Source organism: Myotis brandtii, unplaced genomic scaffold (genome assembly GCF_000412655.1).
Source record: "Myotis brandtii unplaced genomic scaffold, ASM41265v1 scaffold702, whole genome shotgun sequence".
Taxonomy (NCBI): Eukaryota; Metazoa; Chordata; class Mammalia; order Chiroptera; family Vespertilionidae; genus Myotis; species Myotis brandtii.
In genome coordinates, this window is record NW_005370755.1 from 2,461,808 (window position 1) to 2,478,486 (window position 16,679).

Here is a 16,679-nt window from a genome sequence, read left to right on the forward strand (position 1 = left end):
TTTGCATGAATCTCAGATGGCTTGTGGCTTGCTTATCCCTGTCTTGGTTGAATGTTATAAGTACAGTTTTCCTACTATTATGTCCTGCTCTTTGGCTGGAAGCCCCTGAAGGGAATACGCAAGATTTGGCTTCATTTTGCCTTATCCTTTCTATCACCAGATAGAAAAGTTTGGTTCAAGAATTGAATAAAAATAATTTTTTCCCTTTTTACTAGTTCATCGAATAATAAAATAGAATGTATTGGTTGGATTAAGTATGCAATAGATGAGAATTAGTATGTTTAAGTCTAGCAAAAGGGTAAAATATTTCTATGAATATTTTTGCCCAAATTACAGAACAGTTACCCAGTAAAATAAGTTGGCATTCATATCATAGGGTCATTTTTGTCCAAATGCTCATCTGTTTTCTGTGCAGGATTAAACAAGACCCTATATATGTTCAGAGACATGTTAGCACTTAATTGAAACTAAGAATATTTTAGCTTCCTCGTGTCTTATAAATTTTATAATGTGAAGCAAAAAAACAAAACAAACAAAACCAAAAAAAACCAAGAACAGGAAAAGGTTCTACATGAGAAATATTGAAGATATTGATGAGTTCCCAGGAAAAAAGAGAAACATATTTAATGTTTAGACTTGCTCTAAAAAATGTTTTAAAAGGCTAATAGTGTGCTATTTCAAAGAGACTCCTAATTTAGAAAGACCAAATTATGTTTAATTTTTATAATAGAATCTCTCTCTAGTCAGAGGAAATGTACGACCAGGGCTGTGTAATCAATGGGAAGCAGATGGTGGAACAATTATCCGCTGTATTTGGGCACTACCATTGGCCTGTTCATAGAGTGTGGGCCAGGAAATTCACTCTGTGTTTTTAATGTTTTCTGGTTATGATGAATAACATTCTTCCAATGAAAATATTTGTATTTTTTAGCTTCTATAGTAACAAGCTGCCTATGTAGATAGGCAATAATTTCTCCTTTCCTTCCCTTCCCTTCCCTGGCTTTCCCTTCCCTTTCTATGCCTTTCCTTTTTATAAAGTCCAGTTGGGGCTCTACAGTGATAATTCTAGGAATGTAATTTTTGAGTTTGAGCCGTAATTATTTTTCAATATGAGCATGGATTATTACTATCAATTCTGGGTAAATAACTGCTCCCTACACCAGTATACAAACTTTAGTACTTTATTTAAGTGAGTCAAATATTTAAAAAATCATATAGTGTGGTTCACACAGAATTACTTATAAGAGTTAAAGACTTTAAGAAGACATTACAGTGCCTACTTTCCAGCACTTAATAACATCATTTTAAATTATATGTATTTTGCTTCTTAAATTATAATTGAAAATGTTCTGTTACTCTCATCTAGGTTTCAAGTCTGTTTTTCTAACACGTTGTTATATTTAGCATTTTTTGTTATCACTACTGACTCTACTGCTAACATAATTACTTAGACACATTTTATATATACTTAGCTCTAGAAGAATGTGTACATCTCTTTAATAATAAACGTATTTTAGTTCTAAATATAAGAAATTACTGCATATTAATGATGCTGATTTATGAATAATGTTTTGGAACTTTGAATATAATTTTCCAAACATACATAACAATGGATAAAATAGTATAACAAACCCCATTTATCCATCATCCACACTCAACAACTATCATTATCTTGTCAATTTTGTTTCATCAATCCCCTTCCATCACATTTCCATGTTTTATTCTTAAGCAATTTTGAAAGGATATATATATATATATATACACACATATATAAGTTTAAACGTTGACTACAGCAAAAATGGTATAATTTTTTAAAGATAATGATTTCATAAAATAACCTTTATATGTTTTTGTATCTTATTTCTGAAAAATGGTCTCTATTTTATAGATAACTGCAATATTTTTTTTTAGTATGCAGAACCACGTCTAGGTCTTTTTAACATATGAAAGATTGTCACTGAAACTTAAAATATATCAATCTGATAAAGGAGCCCTTAAAATACAGTTTTCTTATGGTAATTTTTCCTGAAAATACTGAGATTATTAAAAAGCCTTATAAAAACAGTTATTTATGATTTTAGAGATTTAACAATTTTATTCTCTAACAATGGAAAGTCAATATAACTAGCTGGAATGGTGTTTCTTTTGGCAGCATTTATGAATTCTATTCAGATATTAATAATCATAGTATCTATTTAATTTATGGAATACTTTTCATTTCCTAACACAGATTGCTTGTCACACAGGTATTTGGTGCTTTCTTTTTCTTTGCAACTGTAATTCTCACTTTCCCCACCTTCCCTGAAATTTTACTTGGAATTTATCTGCATTTTTTACTCTCACAATAAATCAAAAGACCCCAAACACTGGCTTGTTTACTAAGAAACCATCATGATTATTTTGTTAAAGCCAAATGAAGTTTATTTACATAAACATCTTTTAGGAGGCAAGATTATGGAATGAATGAATTGCCAAATGGAAAAAAAAAAAGGAAAGTGAAACAGTTTCAGTGGTCTAGAATGTGACTTTTTTTTTCTAATGCAAACATTGGCTCTGGTTTTGCATACCAGGATGACTGTCTGAAGTAGGGCTTGTTTCTTTGTTTTCATGCAATGTTTCCATTCCTCTTTGATAACAGTATCTCCTTTTAAAAATATATTTTTATTGATTTCAGAGAGGAAGGGAGGAGAGAGAGAGAAAGAGAGAGAGAGAGAGAGAGAGAGAGAGAGAGAAAGAAACATACATCAATGATGAGAGAGAATCATTGATTGGCTGCCTTCTGCATGCCCCACTCTGGGAATCAAACCCACAACTTGGGCATGTGCCCTGACTAGGAATCGAACTGTGACTCCTGGTTCATAGGTTGATGCTCAACCACTGAGCCATACCAGTTGGACGATAACAGTATCTTGATCTCCCTTTGGGTCTCTGTGTACTCTCAGTTGTTGTAGTGGGCACTCAGTCCCGGCCTGGTCCATCACCCCTCCCATATGCCAACCATAGTAATTGATTCAGGGATAACCCATGGCCAACCTAGCCAATGAGGGACAATTTTTACCCAATATAAAACTGCTGGGCAATAGAGGTCTTCTCTCCAGATGCTGAATTTGAGAGGCTATGCACCTGACCCTGCTATGATCTCATATGGAGAGAAACCACCTGAGAGTGAATTCACAATGAAAGCAAAGCTGAGGAGAGAGAGATGTGCTCTTATAACATCATTCCAACTTGTTGGTCGAATTAGTTCTGATTTCAGTCTATGTGTATTTCTAGGTTATAAATATACTAGAGGCCCGGTGCATGAATTCATGCACCAGTGGGGTCCCTCAGCATAGTCTGTGGGATATGGCTGAAATTGGCTCTCTGACGTCCCCCAAGGGGTCTCAGATTGTGAGAGGGTACAGGCCAGGCTGAGGAACTCCACCTGTGCATGATCGGGGCTGGGGAGGGACGCAGGAGGTTGGCCAGCAGGGGAGGGGCCATGGGAAGGCTCCAGGGCATGTCCAGCCCAACTCGCTCAGTCCTGATCAGCCAGACCCCAGTAGCAAGCTAACCTACCAGTCGGAGTATCTGCCCCCTGGGTGATCAGTGCACGTCATAGCAAACGGTTGAGTGGCCTTAACGTTCATTAGCATATTACGCTTTGATTGGTTGAAAGGATGATGGGACAACCGGACACTTAGCATATTAGCTTTTATTATATAGGCTATTGTTAAACTATATTTTTCTTTGCCACTTTGAGTTTATTTTCTTTCTCTTACAACTGAAAAATGTCCAAATATTCCATCTACTAAGATAAATTAAAACTTTTTTTTCAATTAATTGTAATGTCAACTTTGCCATTTTTGTCTCATGTACATCTCTAAGTCATTTGTGTCTCATTTTTACCCCAAGGAGTCATCAGTGCCCTTAATCTCAAAGTATCTCCTAGCTTTTAGCAAATGCCCATCTGATACAAATGGAATGTTGGATTAAGAGGGTAAGAGCAAGAAAGTGTGACGGAGGGAGTAAAGAACAAACTAATTACATTTTGCTTTAAATTTTCTGAGATACAAAACCAGGTCATTAGAATACAATATACTGGAATATTACCTTAGATTTCCATAAAGATGCTTTCACAGAATTATGATTTAATCTAAATGTATTTAATGTAGCAGACATATTAACTTAGCTTTCTGGTGTAAGCACTTTCTTTTCTCCCCAGACTATAGAATAGAAAGGGTTTAGAAACAATTTTGGGTTGTCATTTTGGCTCTTACTAGATCTGTTATCTTGAAGAAGTTCCTTAACTTCTCTGTTTCAATATCTCATCTATAAAATGAAAATAATGTTTTCCTCACATGTGATTGAAAATATTATATAACACAAAACATTCAGGAAAAAGCAGATACTTAATAAATGGAAACTAGTGGTTTTATCTTTTATCAACCACTTGAAATCATTTTGAAGGTAAAATATCAATTAAGTGTTAGGCCTTTGTATTTCCTCAGGTAATGAATTACTAAAGATGTGAAATTTAGGCTAATCTCCCTATCATTTCAGAGAATTTGGTGATTTTCTAAGCATCAGCGGATAACACTACTTGAACTAATTTAGCTCCTACAAACTCGTACAAGACTCACACATTTGATGGCTCCAGCCATTCTTTTCCTCTTTGGGTGGATAGTCAGTATCATCTGGACTCTAATTCTTTTCTCACATATTTACATCTTCTTCACTGTAACTATTAGTGGTTTGGTGGTGCTGATTTATTATTGAGCCAACTTTATCCAATGGACTATGCTGTCCTGGAGTGGAGAAGAATGAAGTTCTGAAAATAAGAGATCAACCAAAGGACTTGTATGCATGCATATAAGCATAACCAGTGGACGCAAGACACTGGCGGGCAGAGGGCTGAGGGCATGAGCCAGGGGGAGGTCAATGAGGAAAAAAAGGAGACATATGTACTACTATTTGTAATACTTTAAACAATAAAATAAAATTAAAAAAATAAAAATAAGGATGTGATTATAATAATTCACCCCCTCACCAATAACCAACAAAAGCTGACACTATTTTCTTCCCTACTGACAAAGCGCCACATCCCGGAAGGGAGATTCCTCTGTAATGAAGTTAGTGTTGACGGGACTGTTCGTGAAGAGAAAAACTTCTAAAATATTACAATTCTACATCCTTCAGTCTTAAAATGTAGTAAATGTTATGGTTTAAATAGTGAAAAATGAAAAATGCTACAGGTGGTTTTATTACTATAATAAGATTAAAAAATTAAAGTTTTCATTAAACTTGTGGTATAAAATATAAGCCTCCAGGGCTGTATCTACTCATGAATAATGGGGAAGAGCTATCACAGACTATGAAGTGCACTTTACCTTAGCTCAGCTGATCCCCAGAACTGAACTGAAAATGGGTTTTCTGCTGACATCAGCCAAAGCTTTTCTGAAGTTTTTGCATAGCTCCAGGTGCATGGGGTCCCTGAATAAATATTATTTTAACACTGTTCAGCTGCAGAGATGAGGACCAAGTTAGGAAACATGTCTACCAGGATTTCTTAATGAACGCAGGTGGTGTTTTATATTCTAAATAAATTCAACAATTAGAACATTTTTAGGACTTTAGGTGCATTTCACAAAGGGTTTCTGTAACATTAGGAGATAGCTCATGTAGAAAAGTATCTGCTCAAGAAAACATTCATTCGTGCTCTCCTAATAAGAGGAACATATTTTAAAAACTACATGTGATAAGACCAAAAGTTTTATTCCTAGCAAGGAAAGGCACTTTTTGGATTTATTAAACTGCTAAAGTTTAGGAATTTCTGCACTATCAAAGAGCTGCCTTCCTAAACAAGAGTGGATTTCACATGGAAGACAAAAAATAATTACTGTATTTGTTTAAAACTGTTTCTTGGCAAACATATGAAGCATACTCTGTGGGTAACTCAATAAGTAACACCCATAGTTTAAGTAATGGTAGGTTTTTATCTTCAACCTCTGTTTGTTGTATTCATTGACCATATTATCTAATTCTAAGTAAGATAAACCTATATGATTGACTCCTCAATCAAGATATGGAAGCTCTCTCCATTGTCATGTTTAAGACATGAGTTTCTACCCAGAGATATTTGAAATATATTTCTTTTTTACCTATATTTATACTTTGACACCAGTTAATCTTTGTTCAAGCAGTACTACCTACAAGAGAAAAGTTAAAACCCTTAAGTGTGTACATAGTAAAAATACTGAAAAAGTTTTAAAATTGTTGTAGCACTTAAGCACTCAAGCAAGTTAAATGCCCAAGTAATCTATTTCTTTTTCAGAAATGTATTGATCAAGCGATGGGATGCAAAATAAACTAAATCAAATTTCACATCTCTTTCAATGGTGTTTTTGAAATTCTGAGTAATGACTCAGGTTGAGCCATTAATGCAAATCCTCAAAACTTAAATAGTTTCATTTTGGGGCATCTTTTAAAGAAACAACAGATGCCTCTTCACTTGCATTCTAAAAATCAATAGAATTAATCAATAATGCTCTCCACAGGTAATAAATGCTGAGAAGCATTTCTGCCTATCTATATTGATCAAGAGAATTGCTTCAAATTGCTTCTGATGTGTATAAAAATCATTTCCTTATTGATCAAAGACTCTCTTTTCCTCTTTGATATGTAATTTCATATATGGCACACAATTGTTCTAGACTTCATTCTTGTGTATTTGTGATAAAAAATTTCCTATGATCTGTCCTATGAGACTAATTTGAATGAAACATAAAATGGGTGTTTTTGTTTTCTTGGGGGAATGCATTGCTTAATATTTAATCAAAGAATTCATAATCATAAGAAATTACTGAAGTTATTTTAATGAGAAATATAAGATGTATTTAACTCACATTTTATTGTTTAGAATAAGCTTGAAGTTTTGAGTCTGCTTCTATTTCTTATAACAATTCCATTTAATTCACAATGATGCTATTCCTGATGGTATAAGTAGTAGAAAACAGCATACTTTTAGCCAAGTCTTGATTCATAATATTGCTGGGAAATTATATTTTTGTAACAAGAGCTAACATGTAAGTGAATTTTGTGACCTTTTTGTTAATATATATGTTAAGTGTATAGAGATAAAGTAATAAGAAAAGTTTATTTCTAAATTAGTTTTCTAAACAGCGTCATTAGATCCAGCCTCTACTGAGTCTGATTAAATAGGACTCTGTTCATCGTTGGCACAAACAGTATATGTATCCACAGTTGCCTTGGTTAGCAGTGATGGCAACTGATGGCTCATTGAACAAGTGCTATTAGACAAATTAAGAAATTTTCCAAAAAAGCTCAACTTCTAACTCTTGATACATTAACTAGCATTGTGAATTACTCCTCCAATAACCAAAAAAAAAATACTCAAAGATTCCTGTCAACATGAGTTAGCAAATTTCATAACCTACACTCCCAGTTTTCCTTCTCTAGATGTTCCATTACAAAATGACATTATTTTGTCCAATGAATACACCACTATGGAATGTTACGGAACCAGTATCTTCGTAAAAATTGACCAAAAGTTTTCATTCATCTCATAATTTTTATTTTGAATAACAAGGAATATGAATTGTCATATTGACAACTGAGGTCCCAATATCTCTATCTTAAATCATTAATTTTAGTTTAACAATTTAATTTTGTCCTTTTCTGAAGGAATCTTTAATGTAAAATAAATTAAGTTGAACTCTATTTTTAATATTTTTTATTGATCTCAGAGAGGGAGAGAGAGATAGGAACATCAATGATGAGACCGAATCATCGATCTGCTGCCTCCTACATGCCCCACACTGGGGAATCAAGCCCGCAACTCGGGCATATGACCTGACCGGGAATCGAACTGTGACCTCCTGGTTCATAGGTCAGTGCTCAACCATTGAACCACGCCAGCCGGCTGGGCACGTTGAAATATTTTAACCAAACAAAACTGTTTCTTTTTTCATGAACAATTTGTACATTTCCAGAAAGCTAATTGCACAGTAAGACTCTCAGAGTCAATAAGTGCTATTAGGGTAACCATAGAAGTTAAATTTTTGAAATATTTCTTGTACTTAAGTAGAAATTAATTTTAAAGTATTTCTAGGGGCAGGCAAAGATTCAGCTGGGAACTAGAACTGCACACCCAAGAGATGTTTACTCTGACTCATGCTATATTTTAGTGAGGGCAGCTTAATCACAGTGGGAGAAACGACATTGAGCCAATCAATAACAATTCATCCGGAGGTATTAAGGTATGACGCAGAGGATAAGAGCATGACTTTTTGGAGTCAGACCAGCCTCAAATCCAGACTCCCCTACTTCTAATCTGTGTGGCCCTGGAGAAGTTGCTTTTATCTCTCTAAGCCTCATGTTCCTCCTCTGTGAAGCAGGGTATGTGCTAGCTTTGCCCAATTGAAATATAATGTGAACTGCATATATAATCTTACATTTTTACTAGCTACATTTTCAAAAAGCAGGGAAATTATAAAATGTATATTATTGAATGCAATATATCCAAAATAATATCGCATATGTAATCAATATAAAAGTTATTAATACATTTTTTCATATCAAGTCTTCAAATTCTGGTGGGCATTTTACAATTATAGCACATTTCAGTTTGCACTAGCTGCATTTTAAGTTCCCAATAGCCATGTGTGAGTCATAGATGCTATAATGGATAGCGCAGGTATACAGCTACCCCATAAGGATGTTGTAAGGATAAAATGAGACAATGTGTATAAAGGACTTGGGATAGTACTTGGCAAATAATAGCACTAAAAAAGAGAGTTGTGAAAACTGTTTCTATTTCTATTGAGTATTGACTACAACAGCCAGTGTGCTAAGCTTGGGGGAGGGCAAAATATGGCCTAGCCCCTGTGCTGAGTAATTACAAATTTAAGAAGGAAGGACAAACACATAGTTAACTATTATATATGTCATTCTATTAGCACATGAATGGTATGAATAAAATGCAAAAATATGTTCAAAAGAGGAAGATCACTTGGGATGCCTTATACTGACTTATTGAAGAAGGTCATTTTGAACTGAGATTTAATAAGTAAGTGGTTTTTCTTTAGGAAGATATAGTTAGGAATCAAGGAGACAGCTAAGGAAAATATTTCAAAAGGAATAATAGGAGTAACAATCCAAACTCGGGGAAGTGAAAAATATATTCAACAAATAATGGAAAATTATTTGATGAACACAGGGTTCACACATAAGAGTGTACTTGGGTAAGTAAATTCTATAAGCACTCGGACCATTATTCAGTGTGAGAGGGGAATGGAAAAAAAAGGAACAATTTGGGAATCAAAGATCTAATTCACCAGGTTCTACAACTGCCATGAATACGTTTTCTTATTTGGGGCAGGTCAGTTTATCTCATCTGTTTTTTTTGGGTCTTAAACAGAGTTTATTGTTGCTGCTGCTGCTTTTGTTGTTCTATTCAAAGTTGTGGTATTTCAGGATGGGAGTGACATAATTGAAGTAACACCTTAGAAATTAATATAGGTAGACTTAAAAATAAAGACATTCTAACAAAAAAAAATCATTTGAGGCATCATTTCAATTGTCCTGACATCCAAAGTTAAGGATTTTAATATTGTAGACCTAACAGTTGGAAATGGAAAGGTTATAGAAAATTAGTAAAGAAGAATGGATAGAACTTGGGTTGAGGATGGAGAGGGAGAACATGGGATAAATGAAATAATGCCCTTTGGAATCTGGAAAAAAAGAGAATTTAGTATTTGAAATAGAAATGGAAGAACTAGAAAAATAATTTTCCTGAGATATGGGAAGGGATATGAGTTTTTTAGTTAGCAATTAGGTACAATTTTTCTATCTGACTTATTTCATTTAACATAATATCCTGTAAGTCCATTTATGTTGTCACAAATGGCAAGATTATGTATATTTTATTGCTGAATAATATTCTATTATATATACCACATCTTCTTTATTTATTCATATATTGATAGACACCTGGTTTGCTTCCATATCTTGGCTACTATAAATAATGCTGCAATTAACATAGAGGTGCATATACCTTCAAATTCGTGTTTTATTTTTCCCCAAAATAACCAGAGGTGAAATTGTTGCATTATAGAATAGTTTTATTTTTATTTTATTTTTTGAGGTAACTCCATACACTGTTTTCTATAGTGGCTGCACCAATTTACAATCCTATCAACAGTGCATATGGGTTCCCATTCCTATACATCCTCTCCAACACTCATCTGTTGACTTTTTTATAATAGCCATTCTAAGAGGTGTGAGGTGATATTTCATTGTGATTTTGATTTGATTATCTTGATGATTAGTGATGTTGAACATCTTTTCATGTGTCTAATAATGTATATCTCCTTTGAAGAAATGTCTATTCAGGCCCTCTGTCCATTTTTTTAAATCCCCACCTGAGGATATGTTTGTTTGTTTTTAATTGATTTTAGAGAGATTGGAAAGGAGAGGGAGAGAGAGAAATATCAATGTGACAGAGAAACATTGATAGGTTGCCTCCCCTATCACCCTGACTGGGGATCAAACCCACAACCTGGATATGTGCCCTGACCTGGAGTTAAGGAATTGAACCCGTGACCTTTCAATGTACGGAACAACACTCCAGCCAACTGAGCCACACAAGCCAGGAGCTCTGCCCATTTTTTAATTGGATATTTTTTTGATATTGAGTTGCTTGAGTTCTTTATATACAGGGTAGGGCAAAAGTAGGTTTACAGTTGTTCCTATGGAAAATAATGCAATAATCCTATATAATAAAAGTGTAGTATGCAAATTGTCCCCTCGACCAGAAGTTGTCCAGAAGTTCAACCAGGGGGTGGTGCTGGCCGGGAGAAGGGAGGAAGGCCCCGGCTGGCAGCTGGCAGCTGCTAGGGACCCTACCAATGCACAAATTTTGTGCACTGGGCCCCTAGTTAATAAATAACAGCAAACAAATAAATGCTGTGTTTCATGTATTCATAACTGTATGCCCCCATCTTGAATTTGGGGTATTAATTCCTTATTGGATATGTCATTTGCAAATATATTCTTTCAATCAGCAGGTTTATCTTTTTATTTTGTTGACTAGAGACCCGGTGCATGAAATTCATGCACGAGTAGGGTCCCTAGGCCTGGCAGGTGATCAGGGCCGATTGGGGCCTTCCAGCTGCCAGCCAGGGCCTCCCTTCCCAGGCAACCAGCTGCCGGCTGCCAGCTGAGGCTTCCCTTCATTTCATGCCACCCCCTGGTGGTCAGCACATGTCATAGCGAGTGATCGAACTCCCGGTCTCCTGGTCGAACTCCTGAGGGGACACTTTGCATATTAGCCTTTTATATATATAGATGATTTCCTTTGCTACACAAAAGCTTTTTAGTTTCATGCAGTCCATTTGTTTATTTTTGCTTTAGTTGCTTATGAACAAGGAGACATATTCAAAAAAAAATAGTGCTGTGCCCGGCTGGTGTTGCTCAGTGGTTGAGCATCAACCTATCAACCAGGAGGTAGGTTCAATTCCTGGTATGGCCCATGCCCATATTGCAGGCTCGATCCCCAGTGTGGGGCATGCAGGAGGCAAACAATCAATGATTGTTTCTCATCATTGATGTTTCTATCTCTCGCTCCCTCTCCATTCCTCTCTGAAATCAAATAAAATGTTTAAAAAAATAAATAATGTTGAGATCAGTATCAGAGCTTACTGCCTAGGTTTTCTTCTAGGAAGTTCATGGTTTCAGATGTTGCATTTAAGCCTTTAGTCCATTTTTAGTTTATTTTTGTATATGGTGTAAGAAAGTGGTCCAGATTTATTTTAATTTGTATGTATCTTTTCTCAATACCATTTATTAAAAACATTGTCATTTCTCTATTCTATGTTCTTGCCTCTTGTCATAAATTAATTGATCTTCTAAGTGAGGGTTTATTTCTTGGATTCCTATTCTGTTCCATGGATCTATGTGTCTGTTTTTTGTTTGTTTGTGCTGACTCCATACTATTTTAATTACTATAGCTTTGCTGCCTTCAATATTCCCTCTTTAATTTTTCAATTTTAATTACAATATGTCTTGGTGTGTGTCTCTTTGGGTTCATCTTGTTTGGAAGTTTAGGAAAGTTTTCAGCCATTAAGGTCCCTTAAACTATCCTCATTTTTAAAAATTCCTTTCTTCTTTTTTTCTTTTCTGACTGGGTGATCTCCACTATTTTGTCTTCCGGGCCACTAATCTATTCTTCTGTATTATTTACCTGCTATTTATTCCATATATATATTATTTCATGTATATATTTATTCCATATATATATTCAGTTATTATATTTTTCAGCTCTGATTGGTTTTGTATTATACATTCTAACTCTTTGTTGATGCTCTCACATAGTTTCTCTTTTCTTCTCCCAAATTTGATGAGCAGCCTTAAGACTATTACTTGGAATTCTTTATCAGACAAATTAGTAATCTCCATTTCATTAGGGGTTTTTACTCTGTTTTTTTTTTCTTGTTCTTTAATTTGTAACATATTGCTTTGCCTTTTCATTTTATTTTACTTTCTATGTTTGTTTCTAAGTATTAGATGAAACAGCTTTCTCTTCCAATCTTGAAAGCATTGACTTGAATAGGAGCAACCTTTTTGTGGATGCTGGGTGGGTTTTGTCATGCCAGTTGGAATGTAAGTGGGTGTGTGTGCCTCTTGGGCCACTCTGGTGGGCCAGCTGGCTGGGGCTGCAGCAAGTGCTGGCCGAGGTGGCCATGGCATGCTGTTGGAGACCTTGCAGGGTGGCTAGAGGGCTTGGACCAAGCTCCACCCACACTACCCAGGAACAAAAGATAATGATTTAATGATAATTATTTCACTTTTCTTTATGAGCTGTGATTCTGTTTGTAAATAATGGGGCTCACAAATACCTCTGGTCCTAGAGAGTTTCCACACATGCTGAACGTCCCTGCAGTTCTCTACCTATTAGGCAGTAAATGGAATCTTTTCATGCTTAGTCTAAGAGCTCTTTATACCCTAGAACGGGTGAGTCTGTCTGCAAGTCCCCTCAGGAATATTTCCCCCTACTACAAGTCACATGTGGGAGTGGGGTCCCCATGATTTTCATGTCTCCATCTCTCCTACCCTTCTCTATGTGGTTCCTCTCTCATTTCATGTGCAGAAGCTATTCAGCCCTTAGTTCTTCAAGAGGAATTGTTTTATATGTAGGTTTATATTTGTTATGTTCATGGGAGGAGGTGAGTTCTGGGTCTTCTTACACCTAAGTTCAGGGCCATATTCACCTTAATGCATTATACTTTCAGTAAAATTAAACATGGCTGTTAATTTATACCCCTAGTTCAAGTAAACCTGAAAAACCTTACCATAAACTTGCTGACTCAAGTCTGTTCTAGCAAAGATGTTTTGTAAAACACATGAGACTGTGCTGCTGAATTATATAATCTTATCATTAAATTCCAACATCATTTCCTCCATTTTATTACACAAACTTTTGGAAATCATCAAGAACCTTTATAATTATTTCTAATTATAATTTTTACAGATTTGAATTGAACAAAAGATAATGATTTAATGTTCTCTTTCACTTTTCTTTATGGGCTTTGATTCTATTTGGTTTCAAAAATAGTAAATAATATTTACCCCCTTCCTAGCCATAATATGAAGACTACAAAGAAAAAAGTTGTTTTATTCTTAGAAAAGTCACAAGCAGCTATTGCGTGTAGAGGCAGGAAGTGAAATCCATATGCAATGCTTCTGTCAGCAAAGACTTTGTAGAAGAGAGTTTATAATAAATATTCACATCTGCTGCTTTGGACACTTTAATCCATCCTAAGGATCTTTGCTGTGTCAGGCTTTGTTCTAGATGAAGAAGCCCAGTAGTTATAAAGGTTTGCAAATAAGCTATATTTATCATGGTTAGCTTTCTTTTTATAACTTTTCTCTGTCTTAGAGATATCCATGACAATTTTTAGTATAAATTGTGATTAAATATTTCACTGTGACTCTATGGTGCTATCATATAGAATTTTCATCATGGGATAGACAAATTCTATTTTCACAATATATCACCTACTTATAATTTGTCAGGAAGTCATCATTGATAACAATGCTACCTGGATGTGGAAAACATAACTCAAAGTGCTTATGATTAAATGCTAGCTTCCGCCATAGACAGGTTTCTTAATTTTTCCAAACCTCTCTTTTTTCATCTATATAATAGAGTTACTATTATTTTTTATTATTAGATTGTTATAGGGATTATATGAAATTATCCATGTTATATAACTAAATCTAGTATCTAGCATGTTGAATTTAATGAATTTTAAATGTTTACTAAAATGGTACTATATGCCTTTTAAGTTGTATTAGATAATCCCACGAATTGTACTAATATTATATTTGTTTAACCCATGTACTGAACTTATGTAAACATAATCTATTGTTTTTACTGACCTCCACATTTCCTGATAGTTTGCTACTGAATTTTTAAAACTAAAAGTAGTTAGAATTGAATTACTGATATATTTTTCCTATAACAAAATTATCCACTCATAAAAATATGGTATGAAAATCATGAGTATACTTTGTGTTGCATTTAGTTCCCTATGCAACAAAAATTTAACTAAATTTTAAATTAGAGTAATAAAAACCAAAGTTATCTTTAAAATGGAGGTATTTTCACTTCAACCCCAAAGAAATTTGTTGTGTCACAGTTTTTAAAGAATAACTGTATTATTATAGTCTTAAGTAACAATTTAGTATAATTATAATAAAACAGCTCACATATAATACAAATTTTAAAATATACGAGGCCGACGCCTTACCACTTGGCCACCGCGCCCGACAAATTTTAAAATATAAATAAATTATACACTATATATGTGTATATCTTTGCCAGGGATATATTTGAAGCTTGTGTTTTTTAAAAGGAAAGCTGTGTTGCTTAGTGCTTTCAACCTCATCTCCTCAATATTATTTATTAATCCCAAATTTAAGGAGACTCGCAGAGCATTTGATGACCTCTGCATATAAAGTCAGTAACACATTAGGTTTTACTTTTTCATTTTGAACTTTTATAATTTAATCATTCATGTGTCTTAATTTTGACTGGAATTATTTTTTATACATTCAGGACTTAGTTCATATTTAATGACTGGTATCTAACACAAAACAAGTTTGTTGAATTAAAATTAAAACAAAATATACATTGATCTCACTAGTATGTGGAATCTAATGAACAAAACAAACTAAGGAACAAAATGGAATCAGAAGCATGTATATATGGTACAAACTGGCCGGTGCCCATGGGGAGGGGGGTGCGGGTGACTGGATAAAGAAGATGAAGGGAGCCTGGCTGGCTTGGCTCAGTGGTTGATCATTGACCTATGAACCAGGAGGTCATGGTTCGATTCCTGATCAAGGCACATGCCCAGGATGCAGGCTCCATCCCCAGTAGGGGGCATGCAGGAGGCAGCTGATCAATGATTCTTTCTCATCATTGATGTTTCTATCTCTCTCTCCCTCTCCCTTCCTCTCTGAAATCAATAAAAACATATTTTTAAAAAGGTGAAGGGATCAGCTAAAGAACATATATGCATACCCATGGGCATGGACAATAGTTTGGTGAAGGCCAAAGGAGGTGGGACGTGGGAGGTGGGAGGTGGGAGTGGGTGGAGGTGGGAAAAGGCGGGGAGGAGTGGGACAGCTGCAATTATGGCAACATTAAAATTTTTTAATGCAAAACTATATATCTTATTGCTTATAAACTGTGACTGAGGAAATAAAACTTTGATATTCTCCTCTTTCTCTCTCCTCTCTCCCTCTCTCCCTCTCTCCCTCTCTCCCTCCAGGTCGAGTATTAGCTCAGGCGAGTGGCAGTGGCGTTATTCATTTGCTAGATCTTCAATCAGGGCAGATTTACAAATTGGTGGGCCATGAGAATGAAGCTCACACAGTGGTGTTTTCTCATGACGGAGAGAGTCTGTTTTCCGGAGGCTGTGATGGCACTGTTCGAGTATGGTCTTGATGGTCAGCATATCCCACTGCAGAGGGCTTTCCCTTTAAGGCTTGGAAATGCCTCATGTAGTCCCAGTCCAATAAATACCTGATTAAGTATGCGAGCAGGTAACATTTACAATTTGCTTTAAAACATGCTTTGAATATATATTTTAATGCTCATACTGTTACCAATAAAAAACAAAACTTTCTGTTCATTTATTTGTGTCTGCGTCTCTTTTTTTTTCTTATTTTGATAAGATTTTAGAAACAGAGCATTTTTGCTAGAGGTTTGGAAGAAACAGCTTTACAATGACGCCTAATGACAGACTAGATGAATTACAGGAGATTGATTTTGAATGTTAGAGAACAAACTGCAGGGGAACCAGGCTACTTTTTAAAAAATCAAATTTAAGCTTCAGGAAGACCTGGAGTTTAACCATGTAGCACAGGGAACGTGTTTCTTCAACTGAAGAGTCAATTAGAATTGGACGGCATACATTTTTGAAGATTCTTTGACAACCGTTATGCTTTATCTATTAATAATAATCAGAGACTGCAGCTGGTTTAAATCTAAATGCAAGGCTCTTCCCGAACTTTCATCACTGCAGCCCATCCCAGAATGCATTAAGTATAATTACAATGTTTATTTTCTATTGTAATTCAATGCAAATAAGTAAATAAGTATCTCGCACGTA

The 16,679-nt window shown here is 35.1% G+C and overlaps 1 protein-coding gene across 1 annotated transcript in view; it reads left to right on the plus strand.

The window, feature by feature from the left end:
- SPAG16 (sperm associated antigen 16) overlaps positions 1–16,127 on the plus strand; it is a 638,516-nt gene extending 622,389 nt beyond the window's left edge. The window contains exon 16 of the mRNA XM_005882297.2: positions 15,837–16,127. Within this exon, the coding sequence (XP_005882359.1) occupies positions 15,837–16,012 (176 nt within the window). The 3' untranslated portion in view covers positions 16,013–16,127. The remainder of the gene's footprint in view (positions 1–15,836) is intronic.
- The last annotated feature ends 552 nt before the right edge of the window (positions 16,128–16,679 follow it).